The 14,879-nt window shown below is 45.7% G+C and overlaps 1 protein-coding gene across 1 annotated transcript in view; it reads right to left on the reverse strand.

The window, feature by feature from the left end:
- LOC146833580 (guanylyl cyclase C-like) overlaps positions 1–14,879 on the reverse strand; it is a 619,755-nt gene that overhangs the window by 34,312 nt on the left and 570,564 nt on the right. The window contains exons 23-24 of the mRNA XM_085601439.1: positions 9,165–9,339; positions 993–1,091 (exon numbers count right to left, since the gene is read on the reverse strand). Of these exons, the coding sequence (XP_085457565.1) occupies positions 993–1,091; positions 9,165–9,339 (274 nt within the window). The remainder of the gene's footprint in view (positions 1–992; positions 1,092–9,164; positions 9,340–14,879) is intronic.

A 14,879-nucleotide genomic window follows, 5' to 3' on the forward strand; every position in this document is an offset into this window, starting at 1 on the left:
CACCTCAGGAGAAAACTCACAGGGTCATTTATGTTTTGTTTTTCATAAATAAAGGGGTTTGGTTTTGGAAAAGGAAAAATGTTTGTTGCACGGCTTCCTGAAACATAACGGACACGCACCAAACTTTCAGTGTGGCTCAACCAGGTAACATAGGTGTGCTTCACTTCGGTAGATGCTGATTCTACACTAGGGTGGTGTGGACTGTGCTTCCATTACCATCAGGTGCCTCCTGCTCAGTGGGCACTATAAAAACATCAGACTCCTTTCAGAAACGTAATGGAGCTACTCAAATGGGGCTTATAGGAATATTAAGGTGGGCATCAATGGGTTCTATCTGAAACATGAGGGCATAGCTCAGTCCTGGTTTCTAGAAACATTAGGATGCTGCCAGCAACATCCCAGGGCTGCTACTAGCACCTAGAGTTATTTAGCTGTGCTGTGTAAGAAAAATATTGGGAGGCATTTGTAGTTGTGAAAAAATTATTCAGTGTTTAAAGTAAATTAGATAGTCCTTGGCATCTGTGGTAGCGGGAGTATATATCTTAAAGGAAAGGGAAGGTGCTATAGTTATGCTACAACTGGTATTAAGATTTTAACTGTGTTTGATTTCACGTGTGATTTTTATAACAGTTTGAAAATAGTTTGTTCTGACATCCTTAGCATTTGGCCTAAATAATTTTACATAGTTGAAAACAAAAAATCGTTGATGGGGCTGACAAGTCTTTGACCTATACCAACTACTCAAAGAAGTTTAATAAATAATTTGACGGGTTTATTGAAAGTATGGATGTCAATAATATAAAATAATGGGACCACTACACCACAAATACATGCTGATGTTGAGTTTGTAGTCGCTCTACCCCTTTCTTTTCCATGTTGATACTGTCTTCCCTTTCTTGGCGGATTCTTCTCTGCCTTAAATACAATCATTGTCAGGTACTCCATTACAGTGCAGGCCTAGTTGCCTGGTAAAGAGAAAGCTATATTCTTACGCATGCCAGTCGATTCCATCCGTGAGGCAGTGTTTACGGTATCACCAAATAAACAGTAGCGGGGCATCTTAATCCCGACTACGCCAGCAGCACATGGTCCTGGGGAAGAAAAAGAGAACCGCCGTTTGTTAAGACATCCAAAGAGGAGAAAGATCCAAAATGACTTTCAGTTATAGAGATGTACACAGAGACTGCTAGGACACCTGACCAAGGATGAGTAAAGGCCAACTGAAATCATTACTATATGAGTACCATGAGGCAGCCTGCTACCACGCCATTTTCCACCAGAAGCCTTTTGATGATCCATTAGCAGAATGTTGGCCTGTTTTAACTGAGGATCATCCAAGTCGTACACTCACCAGGCAATAGCACCCGGTTGGTAGTAGCTGATCCTTAAGTAGATGCACATATATTTTTAACAGTACCGCTGGGAGAGGGGCCTACCAGGTCACTCAATAAAGATCCCTCTGTCCTCCACAACTTGTGGACCTTTGCTTCTCAGTGAGCACACATTGTGTGACATGCCTGCAGAATCCTAATGTGCTTTGGGAATGGTGTCCTCCGTGGGAGCATCGTTATTGCAGCACACACTATAGGCTCCCTTTCACGTTGCTTTAATCCTGGTGGATTAAAACGTCTACACATACCAAATCCTGGGACCTGCACTTCTGAGACATGTAGATATCTAAAAAAGTTAGGTGAATCCTTATACATAGCTTGACCACCCTGGAGATCTACCTGGAATTAGTACCTGGAGAAAAACAGTTTGAATCAAGTGAGCAGGGCGTGCCCTGTTCTATTCAATACCAGCCATACCCTACTTAGGGTGTCACCTGTTTCATCTCATTACACATCCGAGTTGGCCCTTTCACTGGAGAACATTCCTCAGCCCCAGAAAATGCTGAGGCCATCTTAGTTTTGGATTTTCTTATTTTAAGTCCCCTTCTTTTCAAACCGTAAATAACAGCTTTCTCATTCTGTGAACTGAAGTGTTTATTCACAGTGTGTGACTACTGCATCAGGATTCCAAACCCATTACACCCTCCTGCTGCTGACCCAAGCTACTTTTTAAGGGTCAAGAGTTAACATTGATTATTTGATCAACCAAAGAAGACAGTTTAAGGCTTCATGGCACCTATACCAAGTTTTAAAACCTGTTTATTTGTCAGAAGAAAGCAAGTTCAAAGTTGGCTGACATTCCACACCAGCAAGGGCCTTACCCCGAGGGCATGATGAGGAAAGCTTCTAAACTTTGAAAATTGAAGAGAAGAGGTTAGCCAAGCGTTAGCCTGCAAGCAGATCAAGCAGACTTGAATGCTGGGGATGACAGCAGTCTAGAAAAAAAAATTGTTGAGGTTACTCACACATCATGCCACACCCTTCACCTGCTAAAGTGAAACCTATTTTTTTTATCTCTCAGCTGGCTGCTAATGGAATGAAAAAGTTAGTGGGAGAGATGTAGATTTCCCAGAGACAGTTTGGGAGACAGCAACTGAATCTAGAGCAGCTCTAGGGGTGGTCAAGGAAAGAGAGGAACAGGAGGATGACAGAGCAGACAAGGAGAGGGTCCATAGAAGAGAAGCTTGCTAATGAACTGAGGCTAGCTACAAGATAGAGTCGAGAACAATTAAGTTAATCCCAGCCCCTGCTGTGGCTGCAGTTGGCATTAACACTGCCCTCCTTACCCCAATGGCCACACGCCACTAGTGGGAACATAAACCATCAGTGTTGGGCTCAGCATTTTTTTGTTTACTTGTGATAAGCAGAAATTCAGAAATGGCAAGAAAGCAGCAGGTTTAATAGGTTGTTTGCCCTTCATGGGCAGCAAAATAATGATGGCGTTGAATGAAAGGGGCAGAATGCACGTGTAGATGAAAAATTGATTTACAGAACGGTGTGGGCTGATCCCCATCCAGCAGCTGATGGATTTGGAGTTTGCAGAAAACCAGGGCTATCTTATGTGAGCTGTGAATGCATGGTGCACATGGATATTGTAGAGTATGTGTGACAACCTATGAGGGGCATAGGGAACTTTTTATTGAGCGACATTTTTTGGAAATATGTCCAGTACAGCTGGCTGTTCTGCAGATTCTGCTGGCAGTGACATCAGGCCAATGGTTTGCAAACAGGTTGTGTGAGGAAGAGCAAAGTCCTCAGCAGACCAAACCAAATGAGGAGTAGAACTTCAAGCAGGACAGAAGCTCTTCTTGAGTGCGCGATGTAGTGGTTAGTGGTCCTGCTGCCCCAGGACCACCGCACGTCATCCGCAGGCCAGGCGTGGCTTGCGGGGTAAATAAAAGGAAGCGCCCACTCGGGGGCGGAAATTCCGGCAGTATCCCAGTGTGTGGTGTCCTTCACTCACGCTAGCGCTGACCACTGCATGCCTGGTGTGCCCTGTCCTGCTCCTGCTGGGTGTATCCTCACACTGGTGACGAAGGTGGGACGAGACCGTCGCTCGCTATCTCTGCCGCCTGCCCCGCTGCTGCCGAGCGCACGGAATCTTCGGTCGCGGCTGCAGATCCGTCACCGCGATGCCTCGCACGCACGTGCGCACCTGCTCATCGGGTGAGTGCACCCTGCCACGCCACGACTACGGCCCCAAAAGGAAGGTTTGTGCGCCACCACACGCCTCTCTGTCTCTCCTCCTGCCGCGGTTAGGCCACGCCTCAGCCTGGGATCATTTCAGGCTGCGAGGCCCACCAGTGAGCTGCTTTCAAACGCTCAACCCTGCGAGCTGCACCTCCACGTGCACATGCTCCACCTCACCTGTAGTGCCTACCAGTGGACCTGTCTGCCCTCACTCTGCCCACAGTTGGACCTCTACGTTTGTTCCTCGGCGTCACTACCTCTGTTGGCCCACCCCCACCAGTGCTGGGCCAGCTGACTGCTCTTAGCCAGCCCGGCTCGCTCTGCCCCAGACCGCCATGGGGGACAACGATCAAGCTGCAGCTCCCGCCCATTCCCCCTTTCAACACGCAGCCTGAGGGGTGTTACCGCCATTCAGCGAATTGGAGGATCCCGCGACGGCATCCCCCAGATGGAAGATATGGATAGAGCACCTAAATAATTACTTCGTCGCGACCCGTGAGACCGACGAAGCGGCGAAGAAGTCCTTGCTGCTGCACTACGCTGGGGATGAAATCTTTAAACTCTTTAAACACCTGCCTAACACATGAGCAGCCACGGACTACAATGCTGCGGTAACCGCACCAACGCCCACTTTGACCCCCAACTGAACCCTGATTTTGAACGGTTGAAGCTGCGTCAAGCCCGCCAGAGAGAAGGGGAGTCCATGGACACATTCTACGCCCGCTTACGCTAACTCGCCAGCACGTGCACTGAAGATGACCAACCAAAGGAGATGCAGAGACAAGACGCTGAGAGGCCTCATCTTACGTCAACCGAAGATCGCGCTCGAAGATATGTTGATACTGGCGAGGTCGCATGACCTGTCTGCGGCCCAGGCGAACGAAATGGACCAGGCGTTCATCAAGCCCCAAGGACGGTCCAACGCCATCAAGACGGAGCGGGCAGATGCCCTCAGAACCAAACCGAAGGGAGATCTCTTCAGGAAACCAAAGCCGGAAACATCCAAACCGAGATGTGGATACTGCGGCCACGAGCCACACGCGGCAAAAGACTGTCCCGCACAGGGGAAGACCTATACCAATTGCGGTATACCCAACTACTTTGCCACCGTGTGCCGAAGGCGAAACAGAGGACGTGACTACCGAAACCAGAGACCCCCAACACGGGCGGTGCGACAAATGTCGGTGACAGAAACAGCACCATCCGAAGACGCCCAAAGAAAAGGCAGAAGGTACCAGGGGCCAGTCGAAGGCTCTTCAGAAGAAGATGATGAAGAAGTACACCTAATCTCATTCGCATGTAAGCTCAAGCGACGCCGGAGGCCCCAGCCAGCGTGCATGATCCATGTCGCAGGAACCAAGATAAAAGCAGTCATCGACACCGGAGGGACTGTGAGCGTAATGGGCCTCCAACAATATCGACGTCTACGACCATGTCCACCAGTGACGCCGTCCAAGACCAGGATATATGCATATGGGGCGGACACACCTCTTCCGTTGAAAGGGAAGATTTCAGTCCCCATCAACGCAGATGACCTGGAAGTCATGGCAGTGATCCATGTAATCGACAGGGAAGCAAACACCTTACTGAGCAGCCACACGGCAGAGGACCTGGGCCTCGTCTCGTTTGCTAGGAGAATCCAAACCCACCAAGTAGAGGAGCTACTCAGCCAGTTCCCAGAGCTATTCCAAGGACTCAGATGCATCAAGTGTGATCCCATCAAATACCACATTGACAAGACGGTTGCCCCAGTCGCTGTACGACACAGAAGAGTACCATTCCATCTACGGCCGCTGGTGGAGAAGGAGCTGGAAACCCTGGAAGAGCAAGGCGCCATCGAAAATGTGTCGGTACCAACGCCGTGGGTGTCCCCGATGGTCATCGCGGAAAAACTGAAGCAGCCAGGAGCCATACGTCTCTGCATCGACATGAAGCTACCGAACAAAGCCATCCGAAGGGAACGCCACATCACACCAACGATGGACAACATCATTGCAGACGTCAACGGGTCCAAGTGGTTTTCGAAGATCGATTTAAATACAGGATTCCACCAACTTCCTTTGTCAGAAGAAAGTCGCTACGAAGATACAAAAGGCTCAATTTCGGGATATCCTCAGCAGCGGAAGTATTCCAAAACATGATACGGGAAATGCTGTCGGGATTACCAGGAGTGCTAAACGTCAGCGACGATATCTTGATTCATTCAGCAACCGCCGCTGATCACTACATCTCCGCAATACCTTAAAACATCTCAGTGAGCATGGAGCAATGCTACACAGAGACAAGTGTCAATTCTTCCAACCATCCATCGAGTTCTTCGGGTACGTGTTCAATCAGGAAGGCATCCAAGTAGACCCGAGGAAGTCACACGCCATCAAGAACGCCCCTGCCCCGCCAACGCCAACTGAAGTGCGAAGCTTTCTGGGAATGGCCACATACTGTGGGAGATTCATTCCAGGACTAGCTACCCGGGCTGAGCCGCTCAGAGCCCTTACCAGGACAGACACCAAGTGGCAATGGGGCCAGAAAGAGGAGGAGGCGTTTCAAGGCATAAAAGATGCACTCCTGGAAGAAGCCACGCTGGCAGAACGGAAGTGCTCGTCTACGCAAGCCCAGTAGGACTAGGAGCGGTGCTGGCCCAAGAACACGAACTCGGCCAATGGGCAGCCCTGGCATTCACCAGCAAGTCACTCACGTGCACCGAAACAAGATATGCTCAGATTGAGCAGGAAACACTAGCCATAAAATGGGCCTGTAGCCATTTACATCTACATTTAACGGGACAGTCGTTCACCATGGTCACTGACCACCAGCCCCTCGTTCCTCTCTTCAAAGGAACTGCACCTCACCCCCCTCCCCGAATTGAACAATGGGCAGTCCAGCTACAGCCATATGAGATGGAGATGGTATACCGGCCGGGAGCCAAAAACCCCGCTGATTTCCTGTCGAGGCACCCCATCCCGCAAGAGACACAGGACGACACCGCAGGTACAGAACACTACATACACCTGGCATCAATGGCTGAGTGCCCCCAAACCATGACCCTGGACGACATCAAGGAAGCTGCCACCACCAACACAGTGTATGCAAGGACTCTACAAGCCATCCTAGAAGGGTCGTGGACGAATTACCTCCACCAAGCCAACTCCTGGAGCCCGGAAGATCGAGAAAACCTGGCGATGATATGGCGAATAAGAAACAAACTCAGCGCTACGGGGGACGGAATCCTACTGAGAGGATCGAGGCTAGTAATACCTCAAGCACTAAAGCACTGCGCAACCCAGTTAGCTCACGGAGGCCATCAGGGAGCAACGAAGATGAGGGCACGAATGAGAGAAAGTATGGTTCCCAGAACAAAAGAAAATAGTTGAAGATTTTGTCGGTCACTGTCCACCATGCCAACTGACGAGTGCCCCAGAAAGACCGACTCCAGTGATTACAGAAGAAGCATGCACCTCCTCATGGTCCAAAGGGAGCATAGACTTCGGGAGATTCCCCGGAGGGAAACACACGTTAGTGCTCATAGACGCCTTCTTGAAGCACCCCATAGTGGAGCCGGTTGTGTCCACCGCATTCAACCACGTGGGTCCCGTCCTGGAAAACGTATTCGTTATGTTTGGGTTTTCCCACGAGATCCGCAGCGACAATGGACCACCATTCCAAGGAACAGAATTTGCCACATTCCTAGGACAGCGGGGGATATATCACCGGCGACTCACACCTCAATGGCCACAAGCTAACGGCGATGTTGAACGTTTTATGCGCACGCTAAACAAGATGTTCCGCATAGCAGTGGTCGAACAGGCCGACCCAGAGAAGCGGCATCATGAGTTCCTGAGAGAGTACCGGAGCACCCACCACTGCACCACACAGAGGAGCCCCTGGTCGCTGATGCTCTACGGCCCAAGAAGAGATTTTCTCCCCACTTGTCCAGGATGGGTGTCACCGCCTCTTGAAGCCAAGGAAACGCAAGACCGGAGGACTCGCGGAAACCAACGAGTAAGCCTCCGCTGCCATGCCGCACCAAGGACACTCCAAACAGGGACCACCGTTCTCCTCAAGGACCGTCGCCCAGGAGGGAAGTTCAGAACGAACTACGAGCCCGGAGCCTGGACAGTCACCGCAAACCACGGAACCATGATAACTGCACAGAGAGGAAATGAAGAAGTGTCCCGAAACATCTCATGGTTCAAGGAGATCCCTGCTGAACATCCGACTGGACCTCTAGATAGTCAACCAATTGGACCGGCCATCACAGCACAAGAAGACCCAAGCGGAGGATCGGGGAGCGACAGAAGCAGGGGAACACAGGAGGCGACCATCGCGCCATCCCCCGGCCTGCCTCCAAACAACACGGCCCCTGACTGCACGCGTCTGCGAAGCTATTCTCAGGGGTATAACCTGCGACCAAATCCTCACCCGAACCAACGCCTGCGAGATTTTGTGTGCTGATGTCGCAAGATCAACGCCACTGGAATTTGTACAGGTATCTTGAACCTGTGTGTATTTCACACGAACTGTTTGAACTGTTTATTTTTCAAAAGGACTGAGTTGGGAAAGGATGTAGTGGTTAGCGGTTCTGCTGTTCCAGGACCGCCGCACATCATCCGCAGGGCAGGCGTGGCCTGCGGGGTAAATAAAAGGAAGCGCCCGCTCGGGGCGGAACTTCCGGCAGTATCCCAGTGTGTGGTGTTCTTCACTCACGCTAGCGCTGACCACTGCATGCCTGGTGTGCCCTGTCCTGCTCCCGCTGGGCGCACCCTCACACGCATGTCATTTCCAAGGATTTCCACCAATGATAGAAGGCCAATTTAAGTTTTTACTGACTACCGTATATGGTCATGTGTCTATATCTATTCCTGATTTGTTTAGTTTCTTTCTTCATGATAAATATTTGTTGTTTACATTTTACTACCGTAGGACACCTGATTGTGAAGATATGGAAAATAGTTCAGATAAGAGCTGTGTTATAGTTCTTTAGCTAAAACAATCTAACACACAGAAGTATACACTGGTTTCTCTGAGGAATCCTTAGCTCGCTCTTTGTAGATTGGCATAAACAGCAATGTCTTCCCCAGAACATATGCATGTAGTGTGTGAACAGGAGTACCAAAAACAACATTAAAGTTAAGAAATAAGTTAAAAACCCCACATCAAGTTTGCTCAAAATAATAAAATATAATAATTAGCAAGACAACAATACGTCAAACATAGTTTAAGGGAGAGGGAGTTCGAATTTATCAAAACAAATACCCTTAAGTATTGTACACTTTAATACTGTGTAATTTTTAGCCTTGGTAACACACACATCTTAGTAAGTGTACCTTAGTGTACAGTGCATACACATAACAAACAATGTTATAAGAACAACGGAATTGTTTGTTTTTTCACAAAAGAAGTTAAGTTCTAAAGACTGTACTTAGTCTCCAAAGACTTTGACTATAAAGTCATATTCAATGAGCAGCTCAACATACATTTTCAAAACATCTTACCTACCACCTATTGCAGTTGAATGTCAGCTGCAAATACATGAATTCATATATCTGTTAAACATTGTAGGTCTCCCGTTGTCACCCCTCTTACCAGAGTGAATCCCAATGCGTATCCACACCGGTAGGCCCGGCAGGTGCTGGAGCTGGAAGGTTCCCATAAAGCTGAGGATGTCCAGTGCCATACGGCAGATATCAACTGCATGCCGGTTGCCGTTCCTATCTGGTAGTCCACTGGCCACCATGTAGGCATCTCCAATGGTCTCCACCTGCCGATACAAAACAGACAGTCTAGCACAATGGGTTTAACGCAACACACTACTTTGAAACAATCTCTCCCAACTGAGTCTATCTTTCTAGACAGAAGCTATCATAAGAACCTGAAACATCATGGCTGTGCCTTAAAAATACCTTTGCTTTTCAACTTCAGAAAGGAAGAAAAAGGAAAGTAGCAACAAACAGTAGGCAGCACCTTCTTAAAAGCTGAACGGTTTGCTGTGGGTTTTCAGTTGTATCTGCTTAGTCATGCACAGTGTCATTGTTAGTGTGAAGTTTTAAGTATACAAATTCACAAAAAAACAAAATACTCCAAACCCATTTCTGAGAACTAACCCATTTAGAGTAATACAAAATTAATAGTAATTTAGTAAAAAAAATACAGTTTTCCTGTATTAAACTAAAAAGCAAATGAGGTGAGGGAATATTTTAATAATATCAAAGTGGAAAAAGAGAAAAGGAATCAAAGTCGGGAGCAGACAGGGTAGGGAGAGGGTCAAGAGGAGGAATAAGGAAGGGTACAGATGCTGTTATTTAACATGTAATGAGTGACGTAATATGTGAGGTCATAAGCAGTGCATGGCAGGGGGAAATTAAAGTCAGCTCAGTAAACTTTACCTGGTGAATATTATAATTTTTTTGTTTTCTAAATGTTAGTTTTTGTGTTATCTCAACACATAACTATAACAGCATTATAACCTTTTCTTTTTTCAGTGAGTTTCTTAGGTTTTTTTTAATGTAAGTTAACATTTTATTACTATAACTTCACCTTAACCTTTGTTTTTTTCCTTGAAGTTTTTTTTCACGTAAGGTAAACTCATATTACCATAGAGGACAATAATGTCACTTTACCCTTCTTTTTATAGTTTTTTTAGTAAATAGCTGGAGTTTTTTTTACCATATTCACCCAACTACCCCACTAAGCACAGCTTTTGACCGTGTGCAACCGTTGGTTATCCACAGGGCCTGGCCTCTGGCTTGACCCTGCACCCATTCCCCCACTGCTTACAGCCTTCAGCCATGCAGGACGAGAGGGCCGGCTGCAGGCCTTACCCTTTGGCCAGGCCCTATGCTAACTCAGGCCATACACAGTCTGTGGCCATGCACAGTAGGGGGTTGGCTGCGCACTGCAGACAATTCCTGTGGTTGACCAAGCCCCAGTCTGGCCATGCGCTGCTTGGGGTTGGCCATGGGGCCTGCATCCAAACCCAAAGGCACACAACCCCCCTCCACGCACAACACTGAGCCCCTCTTTATAAACAAATTTCTCAAATTAACTGTGCTTCCTAATCTCTAGTGATCACTCTGAGAGCACACAAATGGAATGGTTTTCAAACGTTTTCCTTACGTTTTATTGTTACAATAAATCACATGACCACTCTGCTTAGTTATTATGAAAAGGATTTTTATCATTTCACCTGATCAATATATTTAGACTCATTTTGATGATGAATTACCCTTGATCTGAAGTAATTTTGATTTCCATATTAAAATAAATACAACATATTTTTAAATATAATTCTAAACTCAGACTGCACATTTTAAACTTGGGGGCATATTATCAAGGACGGCGTTAAAAGTTATCGCCGGTATAAAGCGGCGATAATGGGCTTGATAATATGCCCTTGAGATTTCCAATAGAAGTCTATGTTCTGGTGTGAACATGGGCTTCTATTGGAATTCTCCAGGGCATATTATCAAGCCCATTATCGCCGCTTTAGCGGCAGTTTTCTGCCGCTAAACTGGCGATAATTTTAACGCCGTCCTTGATAGTATGCCCCTCAGTTCTCTCTCTCTATGAAAATATTCCTTCAAACACTTTCCAGAATCCACTATCCATTTTCCTTCAATCATAATCAATCGTACAATCTCTCCTCCCTCCCAAAATTACTCTGGATCGGGTGTAATTTTATTTTTAAACTAAATTAACTCAAAATATATTTCCGTAGAATTCTAAAGTCAAACTACCAAAGACATTAACTATTCTTCTCTCTACATTTTATTACATCCATTCCCTTTCAGCTATGCTACTTTTCACTGCCTTGTTAGATGAATTCTATATAGCACGTCTTATATACATCACAACTTCAGTTCCCTGTAAAGATTTTTTTTAAACAATTTTCACTTTATAAAACACTTTTATCAGAGGAAAAAGTAACTTCTGCATCTGAAATTATAGTGTTAAATACGATCCACCAGATTTCTCATTCAAAACTCGTTTAATCTCTTTCTCAGAAAGATCTTAAAACACTTCACACATCCGAAAGTGGAGCTGTATAACACTGTGGCCATGTTCTGCATAATGTTGTGCTAGATATTTTGTACAAAAGAAGAGGGTAGTACGCGCACTACCTGAGGCTATCCAAAGTTTTTAAAGTTGTACCGTGCTCACGGGGTATCACTCTCCGAGAGGGAGTGTAAATATGAACATTGAGAAGCACCCCCAATGATTTGGAGTGTGTCCCCCAGGCACTGGTTAAAGGTCGCACAAGCGGTTATTAACTTCTATCCACGAGATCTGAATCTGTTCATTAAGGTATCCATTTGTGTATTGGATCTGATGGGGTTGGAAACAATTCTTTTGATCCTAGGAAAACCACGGACAGAAACAACACCCTTCATTATCACAGCTTTCACCCGTTACCCCTCAAACAACATCTTCCATATTCACAAATGCTCAGGATCAAAAGAATTGTTTCCAACCCCATCAGATCCAATACACAAATGGATACCTTAATGAACAGATTCAGATCTCGTGGATACCCTGATCACGTACTGCACCAAGCACTGGAACGATCATCAACTAAGACCCGCAATGATCTTTTGAAGCCTCAAACTAAAAACACGACAAACCAAATCACTATAGTATCCAAGTACTCTACTTTGAGCACTTCATACAAACGGATCATTCGCAAACATTGGCAACTTCTCACATTGGAACAAGACTTCAACCATATATTCGATGAAACACCGATCTTTGCTTTCACCAGGAGTAAAAACATTGGGGAAATTTTGCAACAAAAACAACCAAAGATCCAGCAAACATTCAAAGGTACAATCCCTTGCTTAAACTGCAACAACTGTCACAACGTCATCAAAGGTTCATACATAACACATCCCCTGAAAGGGCATAAAATCAAAGTCAGAACAACAGCTATTTGTGACACTTCCAACGTCATATACATCCTCAAATGCCCTTGCGGCATTGTTTATGTTGGACAAACTGAACGAAAAATCAAAGTCAGAATAAATGAACACAAGTCAAACATCAGAACCAAACAATCTAAGTCATCAGTTGCCCAACATTTCGCAGAAGCAATGCATTCAGTCAGCCAGTTGAGATTCTGCATTTTGGAAACCATTGAGAAGAAAGAAGGGAGAGACAACCACAAATTTCTACTGCAACGGGAAAACCATTGGATTTATTTGCTGAATTCCATGAAACCCAATGGAATGAATGATCGCATAGAATTCGCGTGTTACCTATAACATCACTAGTCATCGAGAGAAAGACTGACCACCAGTAACGTTTCATCCGAACTTCCATGATATCCTCACTCATGTTCTGTTCTAAAATGTTGTTACTATTATTTCAATAATGTTGTTACCATCTTTCACCCTTTCATCCCTACCTTTTTCCTTTGTTTAATTTAATTCAATTCTGTTAACCAACGGACAGACCCCTTAGCCCTTTTTGAAATACTACTGTTTTTCCACCTTAATTCTAACACCCATTCATATTGTTTTCATGCTCTTTCACGTTCTTTTCAGTCTGATCGCTCTTTCTCATTTCTCATTTTTTATTTTACTAACCATGTTTCGTATCTCACATCTCCAATTACCCTAGCACACCTTTGATCTTCTTTCCATACACCTATTTACTAATTTCGGCGTAGTCTTTTTTCACTTTTTAACGCATTTTGTACCCGTATCACGTGATTACCCACACGTGACTATCCGCTTTCTAAATCTCTGCATGAGACTCGAACACCACCACGCCAGTGAGCCCGCGCGCCAGAACTCTGCACATTCGGTAAGCGCATATCATCTCCGGTAGTAGCGGCATGTGAAATTTGGTTAACCACGTTTCTTTTAAACTATTCACACTCGTTATTGTTAACAGCACGAACCCGGCACTTCCCACTATTAAATCATGATATTTACCGGCATGTTCCACCATTCCTCGTAAACCACTCTTCAGTAATGTGAGACACGCCCGATTATAACTTATTAGTCAGTCACACGCCACCTATACCTTTGTTACTATTGCTGCACATTCGGTAAGCGCATATCATCTCCGGTAGTAGCGGCATGTGAAATTTGGTTAACCACGTTTTTTTTAAACTATTCACACTCGTTATTGTTAACAGCACGAACCCGGCACTTCCCACTATTAAATCATGATATTTACCGGCATGTTCCACCATTCCTCGTAAACCACTCTTCAGTAATGTGAGACACGCCCGATTATAACTTATTAGTCAGTCACACGCCACCTATACCTTTGTTACTATTGCTTACACACGGACACCAACCCACATATTCTCCCATGTATTTATTTATTCACTGTCACAGAATACATATTCACTAACCCACTCACTTTTCAGCGTTGGTTAAATAAGGCACTCTATATCCTCGTACAGCACACTCATGATGCGTATGATTGTTCACAGATTTCCCCTGACGAAGGCAGATCCTGCCGAAATGCATTGGGAATGACCATGTAACCGCATAATGCAATGGAGATATTGCCGCTCACGGACTAAAACTGTCATTTGATTTTCTATGATGCAATAGAAAACAGTAAAACTTCAGCTTAAGAAAACCTCAATTTGTGATGAACTTTTTTCACTCCAGAAGTTAATAACCGCTTGTGCGACCTTTAACCAGTGCCTGGGGGACACACCCCAAATCATTGGGGGTGCTTCTCAATGTGCTAGATATTTTATCATGCATTTGACCTATGTTAATACTTCCAGGCTCTTTATTGTGTCGATCACATTTACACTGTTACTGTCTATTAAAGCAATTGATTTGCTAATTTGTGGGTGTGTCATGAAGGACCCTGAATCACATCTGAGATCAATATCCTTTCCTTCCAATACATTTGTATAAATGTATCTGATAGAGACATCTAGCTGCAGATTCCTTAACTTTTGAATTCTCTCCAGGCGCCAGTCTGGATCCGGAATATTTTCCAGCAGTCCCTCTGCGTGCGGGGTAATAGCGTTGTACGACTCCATAATAACATCAACTCTGGTTGTGACGTCAGCGGAGTCCTATATTTCATCCTTATCAAAGATCGTTCTTGCACCATCACCTGCTTACCACTAAGTAAAAGTGGCTACACGCAGGAGCGGGGATGGGAATGGAGCTGTGGTGGGCCAACGGATTTGCCTGCCTAATAAACAGACTGCTGACGACAGACATGTGCTGGTGTGTGGTGTGGTAGTACATACTGGACCCTGCTTTCCTCTTCAGCTGCGTCTGATGTACTGGCCACTAAGTAGTCCTCCTGGAGCCGCACAGTGCA

This window comes from Triturus cristatus, chromosome 4_2 (genome assembly GCF_964204655.1).
Source record: "Triturus cristatus chromosome 4_2, aTriCri1.1, whole genome shotgun sequence".
Taxonomy (NCBI): Eukaryota; Metazoa; Chordata; class Amphibia; order Caudata; family Salamandridae; genus Triturus; species Triturus cristatus.